This window comes from Falco peregrinus, chromosome 5, assembly GCF_023634155.1.
Source record: "Falco peregrinus isolate bFalPer1 chromosome 5, bFalPer1.pri, whole genome shotgun sequence".
NCBI lineage: Eukaryota > Metazoa > Chordata > Aves > Falconiformes > Falconidae > Falco > Falco peregrinus.
This window is the reverse complement of record NC_073725.1, coordinates 64,924,455-64,942,591: the sequence shown is the minus strand read 5'-3', so window position 1 is coordinate 64,942,591 and position 18,137 is coordinate 64,924,455. Positions and strand designations below refer to the sequence as shown.

The 18,137-nt window shown below is 53.5% G+C and overlaps 2 protein-coding genes across 2 annotated transcripts; one reads left to right on the top strand and one right to left on the bottom strand.

The window, feature by feature from the left end:
- Positions 1 to 7,789: 7,789 nt before the first annotated feature.
- Positions 7,790 to 10,069, bottom strand: LOC129784523 (acrosin-like). The gene is made up of 4 exons (XM_055805161.1): positions 9,969 to 10,069; positions 9,365 to 9,481; positions 8,784 to 8,925; positions 7,790 to 8,317 (listed from the first exon to the last, which is right to left on the bottom strand). Exons 1-4 carry the CDS (start codon positions 10,067 to 10,069, stop codon positions 7,976 to 7,978), a joined length of 702 nt encoding a protein of 233 aa, XP_055661136.1. The 3' UTR covers positions 7,790 to 7,975.
- A 4,561-nt stretch (positions 10,070 to 14,630) lies between these two features.
- On the top strand, positions 14,631 to 16,689 carry LOC129784522 (acrosin-like). The gene is made up of 3 exons (XM_055805160.1): positions 14,631 to 14,886; positions 15,173 to 15,318; positions 15,784 to 16,689. Exons 1-3 carry the CDS (start codon positions 14,631 to 14,633, stop codon positions 16,123 to 16,125), a joined length of 744 nt encoding a protein of 247 aa, XP_055661135.1. The 3' UTR covers positions 16,126 to 16,689.
- Positions 16,690 to 18,137: the final 1,448 nt, after the last annotated feature.

Below are 18,137 nucleotides of genomic sequence, written 5' to 3'. Positions count from 1 at the left end.
AGTGCAGAGTCTGAGTCCGCGGTTCTGTTTGTCCGTGAGGAAAAGAGGTGAAGAAGGACTAAGCGACAGAATTGAACAAGAGACGAGTCTCTAAAGCAGTTTAAAAGTGTGACCTCCAGAGGGTGAAGGGAGGTGGGTGTAGTAGCAGCGAACATACAGTGAGGCCATCTCAGGACAAAATAACCCCTCTTTGGTGAAAGGAGTGCCCACACTTCTACAGAGGTTCGTGATGTTTCCCCCACTAAAGTATGGGGCGGAGATTTATATAAACTGGATGATTTTTGGGAACCTATCATGCTCGCCGAGCTCCCCAAGGGTGAGAATGAGCAAAAAATCAGTGGTTCCAACCACTATAGTGTAGTGGATAGGGTCATGATATTGCAGACGGAGGCTAAAGTTGGGCCTGGGAAGAGGAAATCCATAAGTTGTGCCATTTTAGGAGCAAGTTGGGCAGCAGCCCTGGAAGATAGGAGGCAAAGATTGTGTCAAGATGATACCGTGGTAGATTCCTTGAAAATGGCAGTTAAAACTCAGAGAGCAGTTAGAAGAGACCAAACAGCTCTTAGAGCAGGAGAGAAACCAGAATGCTTTGTTAAAAGAAACATTATGAGAAGAATTGCGGAAAGCAAGTGAGTCGTTTTGGAAGGTAGAGTTGAAGTTAACAGAGAAAGGGATTAGACAAATATATCCCCAGGGGGATTTACAGAGAGCAAAAGACACAGCAGAAAACGCACCTCACATGTATCCTCTTGTTAAGACTGAGTATTTATATGAGACAGACAATGACACTTGTCCCCAGATTGTTACTAAGCAACTGAGTTAGCAAAATTAAGGAAGGATTTTGCAAGGACTCCAAAGGAATCCAAAACAGAATATGTTTGGAAAGTGTCCTTGTCAGGAGGAGATGGGATTTTGTTGTCAGAGAAGGAAGCAGAAGGATACTGGGGTCCAGGTGTGTTTTTAACTACTGGCAACCATCGGGCCCCATGGTCATTAACACAGAGGGCAGACTATTGGGCTGGGGGACTGAACCCTTTGGAGAGGGGAGACCCCCTAGCCATAACAGGTATGATGGATCAGCTGGTAGAAAGTGTACAAGAGGCAGCTTGCCTGCAGATGATGTATGACAGAAGGCTGGAGTGCCACCAGGGCTCTCCCATGATGATGCCTGTGGACCCAGAAGGATGACTCCTCTAATCTGAGGATTAATCTAATCCTGATTCTTTAAAACCCATTGGGATCCAGCTCCAGGGGAAGATACAAAATACCCCCATATCAGACAGAGTTAGGTGGGGGGAAGTTGCCCAAGAGCTAATTAACTTTGGGAGAAAACGTGGTCTCGTTGGTGGATCCTGGCAAAGACTGAAACGAGAGCTGTACAAACTGCGGGAAAAGCTGAGGGATGCCTCGCACAGGCTCCAAGAAGTCAGAATTCGAAATGGGTCCAATTTACTGATCCTGGCAGAGGGAGGCCCCTAAGCCGACTGGTGGCAGCTGGGGCTCCAGGGAGGTATTCTCTAGGATCTAATGGATGGGCTCCTGGCCTAGAAATTGGAGAAAGTTGTACAGACTTGGTCAGGGCATAAAGTCCGTTTTGAGCCAACCCCTCGTGCCCCACCATCAATAGGCATGGGGGAAAAAGCTGATGAGGTAAAAAGGGCAAAGGGAAACTAGATCCTCCGTCCCCCGAAGGTGGGAAGGGAACGGAGGGTGGATGTTTATTAGGCAACTCACCTTAAATTTGAGAGGAGATTTAATGATTACAGTGGCTGTAGGAACACGGAGAAAAACCCAGTAACCTTTCTAACTGACACGGGAGCACAAATCACTGCACTGATGCATAGTGAGGTGGAGCAATGTGGAATTTTGACTTTGTATAAAAACCTGATTGTCTTAAATGCTTTAGGGAAAACTCTGTCAGTACCTATGGCCTTGGTAACATTATGGTTGCCTGGGGAGGCAGAACCAGTTAGCACCAAGGTTGCAATAGGCCCTTTTCTGACAAATCTTTTGGTCATAGATATATTGAGGGGCAGACAGTGGTATGAGCCAGGGGAATTCATGGTCCTTTGGCATTTCTCAGATCAGAGAATTAGCTGAAACGTCCTGGGCAGAAGTGCGCCTGCTGCAAGCAGCACCTACCCTCCCCGCTTCCAGGATGACTAATGTGAAAGCCTGTCCCTTGCCATTAGGGGCCCAGGAGGGGATAGCTCCTGTGATCGAGGATCTTAAACAGCAGGGCATTTTAACACTCACCCTCTCCCCATACAATTCCCCAGTGTGGCCAGTTCGTAAATCAAAGGGGAAGAGGAGACTGACTGTAGATTATCCTTGACTTAATGCAGACACTGGTCCCTTGACAGCAGCAGTGCCTAATGGAGCTGAGCTCACCTCACTCATTCAGGAGCAGGCTCATGCGGTGATGGCCACAGCTGATGTGAAAGAGATGTTTGTCATGGGTCCCCTGCAAGAGGAGGACCGTGATCGTTTTGCTTTCACATGGGAGGGACAGCAGTATACCTTTACTCGCCTCCCTCAGGGATATAAACATTTTCCCACCTTAGCACATCATGCTTTGGCATAAGAATGAGCCCAAACTCTTCCAGAACTGGGAGTTAGAGTTATCAATACATCGATGATGTTTTCATAGGAGGGGATGAAATTATTCCAGAACAGGTGACACAAGGAAAGATTATACGGCACTTAGAGTCTCTGGGACTCCAGGTACCAGAGGAAAAGATACAAATTGCTGCAAATGAAGTGAATTTTTTAGGGATACAGTGGAGAGGAGGTTCAGCCTGTATTCCTCAGGACACCCTCTCAACACTAGAGCAGGTAAAAGTTCCAGAAAATAAAAAGGAGCTGCAGCATGCCTTAGGCTTATTGGTCTTTTGGAGAAACCACATCCCAGACTTTGCAATAGTTGCACGGCCCTTATATGACCTGCTGCGAAAAGGAGCAGCTTGGGAATGGGCTCCAGCCCACAATGAAGCGTTACAGCTTTTGGTGTTGGAAGCAAACACCCACCAGGCTTTGGGTCCTATTCACCCCACTGACCCTGTCCAGACTGAGTGGGGGTTTGCACACTCAGGATTGTCCATTCATTTCTGGCAAAAGGGACCAGAAGGTTCTCCCGCCCGATCGAATTTTACTCCAGGAGCTTTAAGGATGCTGAGAAACGAGACTCTAATTGGGAAAAAGGATTGTTTGTAGTGAGTGTTGCTTTCAGAGAAGCGGAGCGAACCATACGCCAACAGCCTCTAATTTTAAGGGGACTTTTTAAGGTAATTAAAGCTATGTTAGCAGGAACTCCCCCCCTAACGGGGTGGGCCAAAGAGATACTGTCAGAAAATGTCATGCTAAGATTGAACGTATTTGTAGTGTCCTAACTGTCACTGAAGGCACCCCTAAACAGGTAAAGATCTGTGAGGAAGTAACAAATCCTCTGGAGGGGATACCCCTCCCCCTCCCGTATTAAAAGTCACTCCTGCTGTTTCAGAGGAGTTGCCTCTGTTAAGAGAGGAGATACCGAGCTGTAGCTATTAATGTAGATGCTAACAGAGAAATCATTACCAAAGGTGAGGGCAGTGCCCAAGTGGGAGAGTTAGTGGCAGTGTGGAGTGTGTTTAATAGCGAGGAAGGGGCTAAGGCTCCGGTGCACATTTACACTGACTCGTTTGCAGCATTCAAAGGATGAACGGGATGGCTTCCTTTCTGGGAACAGAATAACTGGGAAGTAAACCGAGTGCCAGTGTGGCAAAAGGAGAAGTGGCAAAAAAACTTAGATCTTGCCAAACATGGGGACTTTGTGGTAGCATGGGTACCGTCTCTGTGGGAAAGAGGAACTCTGGCAGGTGAATGGAATAACAGGGCAGATGAGCTGGCCAGAATTGCCCCTTTGCAGCAGGAAAATCAAACCGGGGAAAACTGGGACAGACTTTTGGAATGGCTGCAAGTTAAGCGTGCTCACTGAGGGTCTACTGATTTATACAAAGAGGCACACGCCAGAGGTTGGCCTGTCACTTGGGAATCTTGAAAAACCTCTATTTCAGCTTGTGAACAATGCAGACTTGGACTAGAGCCACAAGCCATGGAAGATTCCCCCCTTCATTTGAGAGACAAAAAGTGTCTCTGGGAAACTTGGCAGATAGATTATACGGGACCTTTCCAAAGGTCACAAGGGAAGCAGTACGTATTAGTAGGTGTGGAAGTGATTCCTGGCCTAGTTCAAAGTGTTTCCACGAGCGACTGGGGAAAATACAGTGCCAGCCCTGAAAATTTGGTTTAGTTTCCTCCTCAAACCTGATTCCATTCAGTCGGACAATGGCAGTCATTTTACTGCTGCCAAAGCCGGAGTGGGGGAGGGAAGAGGGAATCAAGTGGGGATTCCACACCCCATATTATCCCCAAGCTAACGGGACAGTAGAACGAACTCATGGACTCTTAAATCGATTTCTGAAACCTCACAAGCCACGTTGGGTGGAACGCCTTTGGGATGCAGTTACCCCAGTTAATGATCGCTGGGGAATAAATGGATGTCCCCGACTGAATGCCTTTTCTCCTAAACCCCCGACTTTGACCCCAAAGTCTCAGACTCTCAGTACTCCCGGAGAACAATTTTTTTCTCCTGGACAGCCTGTGTTGGTAGAAATGACAGCCATTGGGGCTGTTCCTCTCGTGCTCACTGGACCTCTTAATAAAGATGCTTGGAAAGCCAAAGATGCTCATGGAAAAGAATATAACATCAACACCAGGTGGATTACTCCATCCTTCTGCTTCCGGTTCCTTTGAACAAACCGAGTCTGATTTTCTTTTCTTTTCCGGGTGAGGACTCTGGAGCCTACCTGAGAAAAAAAACCACCCATATGAAGCTGCCGAATGCCTGCGTGGCTTCATCAGTATTTGCCTTGTTAATATTTTTAGGATGTTTGGCATACCATTGCAGATATTGTTTTGGTCGACCATTGTCGCCATGTTTAATAGCCAAGGAAAGTCCTGTGCCCCCCTCACTCTCAGAGCGTGGCAAAATGAATGTATAGCTTTAGGCCAGCAGGTGGCTGATGTCTTTGATCTGACTAATTGTTGGATATGTGGGAGTCCTTTAGGATTTAAAGATTGGCCATGGACATCAAAACCACTATCCCCAAAATGGCCTGTGAGTAACTGGAGTGACATAACCATCGGTAATAACTCATTCTACTGAAATGAAGAGCTAAATGCGGCAAATGAAGAGACGGGACGCAGCTTGATGCAAGCAAGTTGTCCGTTTATTAGTGATTTTCTTACACATATACACGTTTCTACCTTCTACATATTACACACTGATTGGTTAAATCTTAAGCGTAAAAAACACTGATTGGTTGATATTTAAGGCACACCGTTAAAACAATAGGAACTTACTGGTTTACCTTGACATAGCAACAATTTCTATTCCAAAATTAGGGGGCTTCTTTCTACGCGGCTTTCTTGATTAACAAAGTTACATATCGGCGCTATGCGTTCCCTTACCTGGCTACTTGTTTCTCTGTCCGTCTGGTTGCCTCCTCAACTGTAACGGCGCAGGGGTCTGCAGTTAGCTTGTTCCTTTGTTCCCAGGGCTAGTGCCCTACAAGTTCTAACAAGTCTCTGTTCATCAGGCTATCAGTACTTGGACTCTTGTCCTTGAGGCATTGTCCTACAGCTTGGTAATGTCCCCAACGCACAGTTTGCTATCCCAGCACTCCGATAGTCAGAGGTGTCACCGAGCCGAAGCAGCCACGGAGCCTTCAGGCTGAGCGTGGTCAGTTGTGGGCAGAAGGGGGTCTGCTGGCTCTGCGACAGGGATCCCATGTGGAGCAACCTGCGGTGATGCAGTTGGAGGCAGACTGAAAAAACACTATGTCTTCATGGCTGGGTTTGGACAAAATGGCCTTTCTTGTTTATACAAATTTTTTATATATCTTAGATAGTACATATGTCAGTCCCTGATAGGTTTTTGTGTTCGTCTTCTTGCTTGCTATTTGCTGTTGCTGTAGGTGCCCGTATGCTGTGGTTCTAAATTCCAGTTCTTCACATCCTGTTGACATACCTGACAATTTGTGGCTGTCTTAGAGGTACAGGACTAAGTATTTGAAGTCAACTAACTTGTCTGCAGGTCCTCTGCATTCCCCAACATTTCCCCCTTTTTGTTTCTGAACAGCTAGTACCATTTTTGCCGTGTGCTGCAGGGCCCTTGCAAAGACGACGGCAACCAAGGCATTATCAAACAAAGAATACTGCCAATTGAGTGAATTGATGCCCCAAAGGATGACATTTTCTCAGATTTTGATAACGTGTTGCTGCAATGGGGTGCCTAAAATCCATGCAGCTCATACCATCACAATCCTCTCAGCCGTGTCCTTGAGCCAACATCAAAAGGGCAATAGTTGCTCTGCTTTGTATGTCATAGTGGCAAATTTGACTCACGTTCTTAACTGTAGAGGGATGTTTAAAGGACCGAGGACATATGTTACCATTGTCTGGGTTGGAGAACCCAGGCCTGTTAGTTGAAGCTGCAGAGCAGCTTTAACTTGTCCTGGGAACAAGCAGTGGGAGAAGGAAAACAAGCTATGCACAAACAAGAAGCCAGGTGCAGAGCAAGTCCTGGGAACCGCGAAATCAGAACACTCTGATCAGGCGCCTGCAGCATGCTCACCAATCAGGGACACGGACACCTACATGGCCCAGAGACTTTTATCCAATCAGCTGTGTGTAAAGTCGGGTGAGCGGTCGATTTAAGTTATAAAAATGACCTGTTTGTTTAATAAAGGGAGCACGGCATGTAGCCATATTGGTGTGATTGTCATGACTTGGCCAACATTCCACGAGGGACCCTCTTTGCCTAACAAACAAGGTGATTTAACTCTTGAATGCTTTCCCTGCTGTTGCTCCGGATAAGAGAAGAACCACCCCTAAACAGGTAAAGATCCGTGAGGAAGAAAAAAAATCCTCTGGAGGGGGATACCCCTCCCCCTTCCGTATTAAAAGTCATTCAGTATCTGTCAGCAGGTGGTGAGCAGTTGTACTGTGCATCACTTGGGGTTTTTTTCCCCTTTTCCCTTTTCCTTTGGATTTTACCCCTTTCCTCCACCTTTCCATCCTAATTGTTACTATTATCATTGTTATTACTGATGTTCTTACCTCTTTATTCTGTTTAAATTATGAAATTGCTCTTATCTCAACCCTCAAGTTTTACATTCCTTTCTGATTCTCCTCCCCAGCCCTCCGGATGAGGGGGAGTGAGCAAGCGACTGCGTGGTGCTTGGTTGCCGGCCGGCATTAAACCATGAGACCAGAGGATGAGGCTACTGAAACAGAAACACAGCCTCACTCCCTGGATTCATAAGCACAGTATGTTCGTAGATGCCACAGATAGCAGTCTAGAAATGTCATATGTGGGGCTCAAAGCCAAGGCTCCCTCACCAGTGCCTGGTGCAAGCCTTGGGTCTTTCTAGATCTGTGTTTCCTGGGCCCTGAGAGTCCACGTTCAAGTTCGCTTGCGCCTCATACAGATGCACACAGGGATCCCACCAGGAGCGGGCCTAAGGCAGTCTGTGCTTCCAGCTGCCATCCCCAAGGCCCTGAGCCCCGCAATGACCTGCCTTCCCTTGTTCCACTGCACCCTCATCCTTCTTGCTGAGCAGGCAGAGCTTCAGCCCTTTGCTGTGACCCTTTGTGCCCGACTTGTCTGCCTGCAGCCTGCTTCCTCCGGCAGGTGCCGGGCGTGGAAGTCCTGGCCTTGCACACGAGACTGAAGAGGACTGGCGCCTGGTTAGCCACAGAACTGAAACACTTTATTGCAGGGACTCAGCCAGCTGAGCTCTTCCGTTGAGAGGAGCGCGGGCAGGACAGAGCAGGCCTTTGACACTGAGGCTGCCTTTGCATCAGCAGGCATTGCCCCAGCGGGAAATGGTGGTGGTGCGCTGCAGCCAGCCCTGGATCCTCTCCGTCCTGCTGATCAAACCTTTTCTCCTATTAGGAACTGCACCAACTTCTGCAGCCAAGAAAGGAAATCCCACAGCTTCTGCACTGGAAGTGGGCAGGATGTAAACCTTCCTGCTTCTGTTGGTGTTGGCCTGTGAACGGGGGTGGAGGTGAAGGCTGGCTGCGGCCTTGCAGTAGTCGCTACTGTTGTGTGCAGGCCCATCTGTTCCAGGATCCAGTTGTAGAAGTGCTGGGTGGAGGTGTAGACTCCGGGCTTCTTTGCTCTCGCACAGCCCATCCCCCAGCTGGTCAGGCCAACAAGCCAGAAGTAGTCAGCGCTCTTGTCTTGGCACACAAGAGGCCCACCGCTGTCCCCCTGCAGCAGAGGAGAGAGGATGAAGGGGTTGTTGGGTGGCCACCGTCAGCCCAGTGGCTGGCTCCTTCCCTCTCATGGCACTTCCAGAGCTGTATTTAGTGGCCAGCCAAGCTCTGGAGAAGCTTTCCTGGGAGGGGGCGGTGGGCCTGTAAGGCAGGGCTCGCTCTCCCTGCGGCACGTTGGTGCTGCAGGTGTGTCAGGAGGCTGTGTCTGGCTTGGGATGGTGAAGCTCTGGGCTGCCAAGGGCACTGGATGGGCATTGTGAACAAAGTGCCAGGCCTCTGGGACAAGGCAGGCAGGCCCTGGGCAAAGGCCCTACCCATGGGGAAATGGGTTTAGGCCCTCAGCAGTGGGGACACAGCAATGGGAGTGTGAGTGGCCAGGAAAAGCCCGTGACGGTGCAGGTTTGGGCGGTTGTGGCGGTGCTGCCAGTGCTGCCGGGGCTTGGCTTGTAGCACGCTCCTACCTGGCAGGTGTCGATGCCACCCTGCGGATAGCCAGCACAGATGTTGTGGGTGTGGATGGCCCCTCTGTACCAGCCGCTGCTGTTACAGACCCCGGCATCAATGAGGTGCACCTGGGCCTCCTGCAGCACATACGCCGATCCTCCAGCTGTGAAGAGCACAGAAAGGAATGAACACCCAGCAGCTCATTGCCAGTTCTCCTTCCCTGCGTGACTGAAGCCCTATCCCGGGGCTTGGCTTTGCATGTGGGGAGGCGCTGGACCGCTCCTTCCTTTCTGCCTTGCTCTGGGTCAGTGGCTCACGCCCCCCTCTCTAAGAGGCATACGTCCCCACAGCCTGATTCTGGCTTTCGCCTCTGCCGTCAGGAAGAGCAACCTGCCTCCCCAAGCTGGCCAAGCTTGCGCTCGCAACGTGACTACACTTTGGGAGCTCACCTCTTGCAGTCCTGGCACCCCAGCCACTGACGTAGCACTCTGTCAGCTCCGAGACTCTCAGCGAGGCATCGGGCACGCAGGCAAGCTGTACGTAGCTGTTGCACTGGACAGGCTGCTCCAGTTCCAGCAAGGCAATGTCGTTTCTTTGCGTGATATTACTGAAGTGCTGGTGAACCAGCAGCTGCTTGATGTTGCGCACCTGGGCCTCAGGTCCCAGCTGGGTCAGCCGGGTGGCACCTACCACCACCTGCCACATGGTGATGTTCCTGGAAGGCAGATGGAGAGAGGGCTCAGAGGGAGCAGAGCCACATGCTGCAGCAGCACAGCAGTCGCCCTGCCTTCTGCTTGGCAAGGCAGAGAGGAAAGCAGTGCTTGGGAGGGTGCGACAGAGCACGTGCTCCTTGGGCTCAAGCAGTGTCGAGCTGGAGGCTGCTGGGAAGCAGTGGCATGAGCCCAGCCTTCTCCTGAGCAGCCTCTCAGGTGGCTGCGGAGTGCCCAGGCACTGGGCGTACTGCAGGGCAACAGGACATGCTGCAGCACGTGCTGCTGTGCTCAGGGCACCTGCTAGAGTGTGGGGCTAGCCCCGATCCCTGGTCCTCCTTACCTGGCCTCGAAGAAGCAGTGGGCTGCTGTGAGGACCCACTGTGGGCTGATGAGGGAGCCCCCGCAGATGTGCGCCGTGCCTCCTTCCAAGAGAGCCTCGATGCTGACGATCCAGGGCCAGGCCCCTGGCTGGGCATCTGTGCCACCCACAACGCGCGACATGCCGTAGTGAAAAGCCGCAGGCCGAAGGCCGCAGGTGCCTCTGTAACCAGAAACTCCATTCTGGTTAGCTCCATGGAAGCTTGTGCCATTCCGGCTGAAGGCCAGCTGTCTTCCCTCCCCTCAAGTCATGGCCAGAAGGGCCGAGGAAACCCGTGGGGCATGCGCCCGCTCCCCTTTCCCCGCTTTCTGCTTCAGCCCGTAGACAAGTTGTGCCGGCAGCCTGGGTGATGGCAAGGAGCTGAGCCTCCCAGATGGCCTTCAAGAGCCACTGGGGTGGCCATGGGGGACAAGCAGGACCCCTCCAGAGAAGCTCACAAGGGTTGCCCAATGTCCCTCCCAGAGCCTCGGGCCACTTACCCACAGCTATCCCATGTGCCATGCACAGGACAGCACATGGCCAGCAGGACAACGAGGAGGAGGAGAACATCCATCACTACCAGCAACATGTGGCAGCTGCAAGAACGAAGGCTTGTCGCCACCACTACGGCCACCGACAGAGTGCCCGCAGGATTCCTGTTGCCTGGGGTTCTCTTGGACGCGGGGCTGATGTCACAGAGTGCCTGGTTCCAGGTGCTGGGCGTGGTGGCGGTGGGGGAGGGATGGGTGGCAACAGGAGGGGTTCCAAGCAGGATTGGAGGCGGAAGCTGGGATCGCACACCCCTGACAGAGCCCCACGCAATGCCCTGCTTGCACGATCAGGGTGGGCAGGCCCCGTGGCAGGCAGCAGCGCCTGGCTCCCAGCTCTGCCTGCTAACAGCTCACAGGGCAACACCCAGCGTGGCCTCGCAGCCTCTTTGGGGAGTTCCCTGCCGCCCTGCTCTCTGCAGCCCTGTGCCACCGGCTCCTTCCCAATAAACAGACACACAACAAAGAACACAATGACTACAGCAGCATGCGCGTGCTTGGGTGTTGAAGAGCCAATGTGTTGATGGCCGTGGCAGCCAAGCAGTGCTGGGCAAGCCAAATAAGCCAAGCACAGCCCAGCAACGTCAACCTTCCTGCACAAAGCACAGTGAAATGCAGGTGCAGCACACTCCTCACTGGCTATGTCAGCCACAGCAACGCGCTCTGGCAGGTGTCGTGTCCTTGCTGTCTGTGAGTTGGATTGCTGTTCTGGGCACACACTGACCATGGCACTTGTGGGAAGGACAAGCAATGTTAAGCTCTAGAGAGAAAGAAGGATGCTCCTGCTCTCAGCCCTACATGCCATTGTTCGCAGCTTTGCGAGATCTTTCATCACTCTCACCTCATCAGTCTGTCTTCTGCCACTGACTGGAGGAGCCTTGCTCAATCACCTGCTGGAGTGCAGGAGAGAAGCAGGAGCCAGGCATGTGCATTGCATTTGCACAGCAGGGCTAGGTCCCTGGAGGGTCAAGGGCAATGGCTTGAAGGTTGGCAGCCTCCAAGCTTGTGAAAGGTGCGGCAGCTCCCTGCTGCCATCCTGGCTTCTGTGGTGAGGCATAAGGCGCACAGCGGAGGGAGCAATCGGGTCCCGAGGAGGAGGACCACACAGGCTCTGTCTGAAAGTGGAAGAGCTGCTCTCAAGACCCTTGAGGCGCAGCAGGGCTTCCTAGGCCCCAGAACTGGCCTCCAAGCAAGCGGGCTCAAGGCTGCTTTGTGTTTTGAAAAGGGACCGGCTGCCGGTTCCCATGTGTCTGCTGAGAGCAGGCAGAAGGCAGCCTTGGAGAAGACAACTTGTCTGCTGGGGAAACCCTGCTCTTTCAGCACCGGTTTTGGCAGGTGGCTAGCGGAGAATGCCGTCAGAGGTGGCCACACTTCACAGACGCTTGAAGGAAGAGATTGGGGTCATTTGGTGGAGAGGACTCTGGCAGGGACAGCAGTTCCCAGGCAAGCCCGTCAGTAATGGCACACAAGTCCAAGGTGACCTAGCTAACAACACCCAAAGACCACGTGTGTTGACAGATGGGGCAAACCTGGGAGCAAAGGGGGGGGGTGGGAAATAACCGGGGTTGGCCCCGTGTCTGGGAGGAGAGCAGGGCTGAGAGAGGCAGGACTCAGGGAAGATGAGGGGCACGTATAAGCACGGCAAATGGAGAGAAGGGGGGATCAAGGAGCCGGTCACACAGAAGCAAAGTGCTGGCTGCCTTGCTTGCCTGAGCCCTGCGCCTAATCACCACAGTACCCACTGGCTTCTTTTGGAGAGCCACCCCAAAGCCCTTCCTGTGTGGTCCCATTCTGCTCCTGCCACACGGTGGGTCCCCAGGCCTGGCTGCTAGCAAAGGCCGACGGCAAGACAGGCCACAGGCAGCCAGCACTTGGAAAGCCCCAGTGTCTCGGGCCAGCTGCTGCTGGGAGCCCTGTGCGCGTGCACAGCTCACTAGTGAACCTGAAGCTGGACGAGGTGACAAGCAAGAGGGGAGAGAGAGCCTCTCAGGCATGTGGATGGCCTGCGGTGTCAGCCGACGTGCCTGCTCAGCCCCAGCGTCCCCACCTTGCAAGAGGACCAGGCCTGCCAACCACTGGCCACCTCTCCACCTCCCAGAGGCAGGAAGGACTTGGAGGTGCTTGAGCATGCATGCCCTCAGCTGCTGCCCACCTAGGCATGCCCCCCCTGCGGGAGCTGCAGAAGGGCCTGCCTCTGAAGCTGCCAGGACCGTCCTCCTCTTGCTCTGTGCTTGGGCCCCGGCAAGCCATGGTGCTGCAGCTCCCAGCTCTGTTCCTACCCAGGACTGCAGGGCATGCCTCCAGCTGAACTGGGATCTCTGGAAACATGGGCATGCCCTTTGCTTCCTCTTGATCATGCAGTGAAAGGAGTTCTTATGGCTCTGCGGATGATGCTGGAGCATGCTCCCTCCCCAAACAAGTCCGGCTTTCTGTCCAGAGGCCTCTGTACAGTAAATTGACATTTGCTTGCGTCAAGCTGCGTCCCGTCTCTTCATCGCAGCACAAGCACTTGCAAAGCTGCGAACAATGGCATGTAGGGCTGAGAGCAGGAGCATCCTTCCCTCTCTCTAGAGCTTAACATTGCTTGTCCTTCCCACAAGTGCCATGGTCAGTGTGTGCCCAGAACAGCAATCCAACTCACAGACAGCAAGGACACGACACCTGCCAGAGCGCGTTGCTGTGGCTTACATGGCCAGTGAGGAGTGTGCTGCACCTGCATTTCACTGTGCTTTGTGCAGGAAGGTTGACGTTGCTGGGCTGTGCTTGGCTTATTTGGCTTGCCCAGCACTGCTTGGCTGCCACGGCCATCAACACATTGGCTCTTCAACACCCAAGCACGCGCATGCTGCTGTAGTCATTGTGTTCTTTGTTGTGTGTCTGTTTATTGGGAAGGAGCCGGTGGCACAGGGCTGCAGAGAGCAGGGCGGCAGGGAACTCCCCAAAGAGGCTGCGAGGCCACGCTGGGTGTTGCCCTGTGAGCTGTTAGCAGGCAGAGCTGGGAGCCAGGCGCTGCTGCCTGCCACGGGGCCTGCCCACCCTGATCGTGCAAGCAGGGCATTGCGTGGGGCTCTGTCAGGGGTGTGCGATCCCAGCTTCCGCCTCCAGTCCTGCTTGGAACCCCTCCTGTTGCCACCCATCCCTCCCCCACCGCCACCACGCCCAGCACCTGGAACCAGGCGCTCTGTGACATCAGCCCCGCGTCCAAGGGAACCCCAGGCAACAGGAATCCTGCGGGCACTCTGTCGGTGGCCGTAGTGGTGGCGACAAGCCTTCGTTCTTGCAGCTGCCACATGTTGCTGGTAGTGATGGATGTTCTCCTCCTCCTCGTTGTCCTGCTGGCCATGTGCTGTCCTGTGCACGGCACATGGGATAGCTGTGGGTAAGTGGCCCGAGGCTCTGGGAGGGACATTGGGCAACCCTTGTGAGCTTCTCTGGAGGGGTCCTGCTTGTCCCCCATGGCCACCCCAGTGGCTCTTGAAGGCCATCTGGGAGGCTCAGCTCCTTGCCATAACCCAGGCTGCTGGCACAGCTCATCTATGGGCTGAAGCAGAAAGCGGGGAAAGGGGAGCGGGCACGCACCCCACGGGTTTCCTTGGCCCTTCTGGCCATGACTTGAGGGGAGGGAAGACAGCTGGCCTTCAGCCGGAATGGCACAAGCTTCCATGGAGCTAACCAGAATGGAGTTTCTGGTTACAGAGGCACCTGCGGCCTTCGGCCTGCGGCTTTTCACTACGGCATGTCGCGCGTTGTGGGTGGCACAGATGCCCAGCCAGGGGCCTGGCCCTGGATCGTCAGCATCGAGGCTCTCTTGGAAGGAGGCACGGCGCACATCTGCGGGGGCTCCCTCATCAGCCCACAGTGGGTCCTCACAGCAGCCCACTGCTTCTTCGAGGCCAGGTAAGGAGGACCAGGGATCGGGGCTAGCCCCACACTCTAGCAGGTGCCCTGAGCACAGCAGCACGTGCTGCAGCATGTCCTGTTGCCCTGCAGTACGCCCAGTGCCTGGGCACTCCGCAGCCACCTGAGAGGCTGCTCAGGAGAAGGCTGGGCTCATGCCACTGCTTCCCAGCAGCCTCCAGCTCGACACTGCTTGAGCCCAAGGAGCACGTGCTCTGTCGCACCCTCCCAAGCACTGCTTTCCTCTCTGCCTTGCCAAGCAGAAGGCAGGGCGACTGCTGTGCTGCTGCAGCATGTGGCTCTGCTCCCTCTGAGCCCTCTCTCCATCTGTCTTCCAGGAACATCACCATGTGGCAGGTGGTGGTAGGTGCCACCCAGCTGACCCACCTGGGACCTGAGGCCCAGGTGCGCAACATCAAGCAGCTGCTGGTTCACCAGCACTTCAATAATATCACGTGGAGAAACGACATTGCCTTGCTGGAACTGGAGCAGCCTGTCCAGTGCAACAGCTACGTACAGCTTGCCTGCGTGCCCGATGCCTCGCTGAGAGTCTCGGAGCTGACAGAGTGCTACGTCAGTGGCTGGGGTGCCAGGACTGCAAGAGGTGAGCTCCCAAAATGTAGTCACGTTGCGAGCGCAAGCTTGGCCAGCTTGGGGAGGCAGGTTGCTCTTCCTGACGGCAGAGGCGAAAGCCAGAATCAGGCTGTGGGGACGTATGCCTCTTAGAGAGGGGGGCGTGAGCCACTGACCCAGAGCAAGGCAGAAAGGAAGGAGCGGTCCAGCGCCTCCCCACATGCAAAGCCAAGCCCCGGGATAGGGCTTCAGTCACGCAGGGAAGGAGAACTGGCAATGAGCTGCTGGGAGTTCATTCCTTTCTGTGCTCTTCACAGCTGGAGGATCGGCGTATGTGCTGCAGGAGGCCCAGGTGCACCTCATTGATGCCGGGGTCTGTAACAGCAGCGGCTGGTACAGAGGGGCCATCCACACCCACAACATCTGTGCTGGCTATCCGCAGGGTGGCATCGACACCTGCCAGGTAGGAGCGTGCTACAAGCCAAGCCCCGGCAGCACGGGCAGCCCCGCCACAACCGCCCAAACCTGCACTGTCACGGGCTTTTCCTGGCCACTCACACTCCCATTGCTGTGTCCCCAGTGCTGAGGGCCTTACCCCCCTTCCCCTTTTGCACGCCTTTGTCCAGGGCCTGCCTGCCTTGTCCCAGAGGCCTGGCACTATGTCCACAAAGCCCACCCAGTGCCCTTGGCAGCCCAGAGCTTCTCCATCCCATACGTGCAACATCCTTCTGCAGCACCTGCAGGACAACTGTGCTGCAGGGAGAGCGAGCCCTGCCTTACAGGCCCACCGCCCCCTCCCAGGAAAGCTTCTCCAGAGCTTGGCTGGCCACTAAATACAGCTCTGGAAGTGCCATGAGAGGGAAGGAGCCAGCCACTGGGCTGACGGTGGCCACCCAACAACCCCTTCATCCTCTCTCCTCTGCTGCAGGGGGACAGCGGTGGGCCTCTTGTGTGCCAAGACAAGAGCGCTGACTACTTCTGGCTTGTTGGCCTGACCAGCTGGGGGATGGGCTGTGCGAGAGCAAAGAAGCCCGGAGTCTACACCTCCACCCAGCACTTCTACAACTGGATCCTGGAACAGATGGGCCTGCACACAACAGTAGCGACTACTGCAAGGCCGCAGCCAGCCTTCACCTCCACCCCCGTTCACAGGCCAACACCAACAGAAGCAGGAAGGTTTACATCCTGCCCACTTCCAGTGCAGAAGCTGTGGGATTTCCTTTCTTGGCTGCAGAAGTTGGTGCAGTTCCTAATAGGAGAAAAGGTTTGATCAGCAGGACGGAGAGGATCCAGGGCTGGCTGCAGCGCACCACCACCATTTCCCGCTGGGGCAATGCCTGCTGATGCAAAGGCAGCCTCAGTGTCAAAGGCCTGCTCTGTCCTGCCCGCGCTCCTCTCAATGGAAGAGCTCAGCTGGCTGAGTCCCTGCAATAAAGTGTTTCAGTTCTGTGGCTAACCAGGCGCCAGTCCTCTTCAGTCTCGTGTGCAAGGCCAGGACTTCCACGCCCGGCACCTGCCGGAGGAAGCAGGCTGCAGGCAGACAAGTCGGGCACAAAGGGTCACAGCAAAGGGCTGAAGCTCTGCCTGCTCAGCAAGAAGGATGAGGGTGCAGTGGAACAAGGGAAGGCAGGTCATTGCGGGGCTCAGGGCCTTGGGGATGGCAGCTGGAAGCACAGACTGCCTTAGGCCCGCTCCTGGTGGGATCCCTGTGTGCATCTGTATGAGGCGCAAGCGAACTTGAACGTGGACTCTCAGGGCCCAGGAAACACAGATCTAGAAAGACCCAAGGCTTGCACCAGGCACTGGTGAGGGAGCCTTGGCTTTGAGCCCCACATATGACATTTCTAGACTGCTATCTGTGGCATCTACGAACATACTGTGCTTATGAATCCAGGGAGTGAGGCTGTGTTTCTGTTTCAGTAGCCTCATCCTCTGGTCTCATGGTTTAATGCCGGCCGGCAACCAAGCACCACGCAGTCGCTTGCTCACTCCCCCTCATCCGGAGGGCTGGGGAGGAGAATCAGAAAGGAATGTAAAACTTGAGGGTTGAGATAAGAGCAATTTCATAATTTAAACAGAATAAAGAGGTAAGAACATCAGTAATAACAATGATAATAGTAACAATTAGGATGGAAAGGTGGAGGAAAGGGGTAAAATCCAAAGGAAAAGGGAAAAGGGGAAAAAAAACCCAAGTGATGCACAGTACAACTGCTCACCACCTGCTGACAGATACTGAATGACTTTTAATACGGAAGGGGGAGGGGTATCCCCCTCCAGAGGATTTTTTTTCTTCCTCACGGATCTTTACCTGTTTAGGGGTGGTTCTTCTCTTATCCGGAGCAACAGCAGGGAAAGCATTCAAGAGTTAAATCACCTTGTTTGTTAGGCAAAGAGGGTCCCTCGTGGAATGTTGGCCAAGTCATGACAATCACACCAATATGGCTACATGCCGTGCTCCCTTTATTAAACAAACAGGTCATTTTTATAACTTAAATCGACCGCTCACCCGACTTTACACACAGCTGATTGGATAAAAGTCTCTGGGCCATGTAGGTGTCCGTGTCCCTGATTGGTGAGCATGCTGCAGGCGCCTGATCAGAGTGTTCTGATTTCGCGGTTCCCAGGACTTGCTCTGCACCTGGCTTCTTGTTTGTGCATAGCTTGTTTTCCTTCTCCCACTGCTTGTTCCCAGGACAGATTAAAGCTGCTCTGCAGCTTCAACTAACAGGCCTGGGTTCTCCAACCCAGACAATGGTAACATATGTCCTCGGTCCTTTAAACATCCCTCTACAGTTAAGAACGTGAGTCAAATTTGCCACTATGACATACAAAGCAGAGCAACTATTGCCCTTTTGATGTTGGCTCAAGGACACGACTGAGAGGATTGTGATGGTATGAGCTGCATGGATTTTAGGCACCCCATTGCAGCAACACGTTATCAAAATCTGAGAAAATGTCATCCTTTGGGGCATCAATTCACTCAATTGGCAGTATTCTTTGTTTGATAATGCCTTGGTTGCCGTCGTCTTTGCAAGGGCCCTGCAGCACACGGCAAAAATGGTACTAGCTGTTCAGAAACAAAAAGGGGGAAATGTTGGGGAATGCAGAGGACCTGCAGACAAGTTAGTTGACTTCAAATACTTAGTCCTGTACCTCTAAGACAGCCACAAATTGTCAGGTATGTCAACAGGATGTGAAGAACTGGAATTTAGAACCACAGCATACGGGCACCTACAGCAACAGCAAATAGCAAGCAAGAAGACGAACACAAAAACCTATCAG

Excerpts from the sequence above, each read along its gene's own strand:
- LOC129784522 (XM_055805160.1), top strand. The coding sequence starts at position 14,631 with ATGTGGCAGGTGGTGGTAGGTGCCACCCAGCTGACCCACCTGGGACCT. Across the intron at positions 14,887-15,172 it reads GGGTGCCAGGACTGCAAGAG|CTGGAGGATCGGCGTATGTG; the intron begins GTGAGCTCCCAA and ends TGCTCTTCACAG. Across the intron at positions 15,319-15,783 it reads GTGGCATCGACACCTGCCAG|GGGGACAGCGGTGGGCCTCT; the intron begins GTAGGAGCGTGC and ends CCTCTGCTGCAG.
- LOC129784523 (XM_055805161.1), bottom strand. The coding sequence starts at position 10,069 with ATGGCACAAGCTTCCATGGAGCTAACCAGAATGGAGTTTCTGGTTACA. Across the intron at positions 9,482-9,968 it reads ACTACGGCATGTCGCGCGTT|GAACATCACCATGTGGCAGG; the intron begins GTGGGTGGCACA and ends TCTGCCTTCCAG. Across the intron at positions 8,318-8,783 it reads GTGGCATCGACACCTGCCAG|GGGGACAGCGGTGGGCCTCT; the intron begins GTAGGAGCGTGC and ends CCTCTGCTGCAG.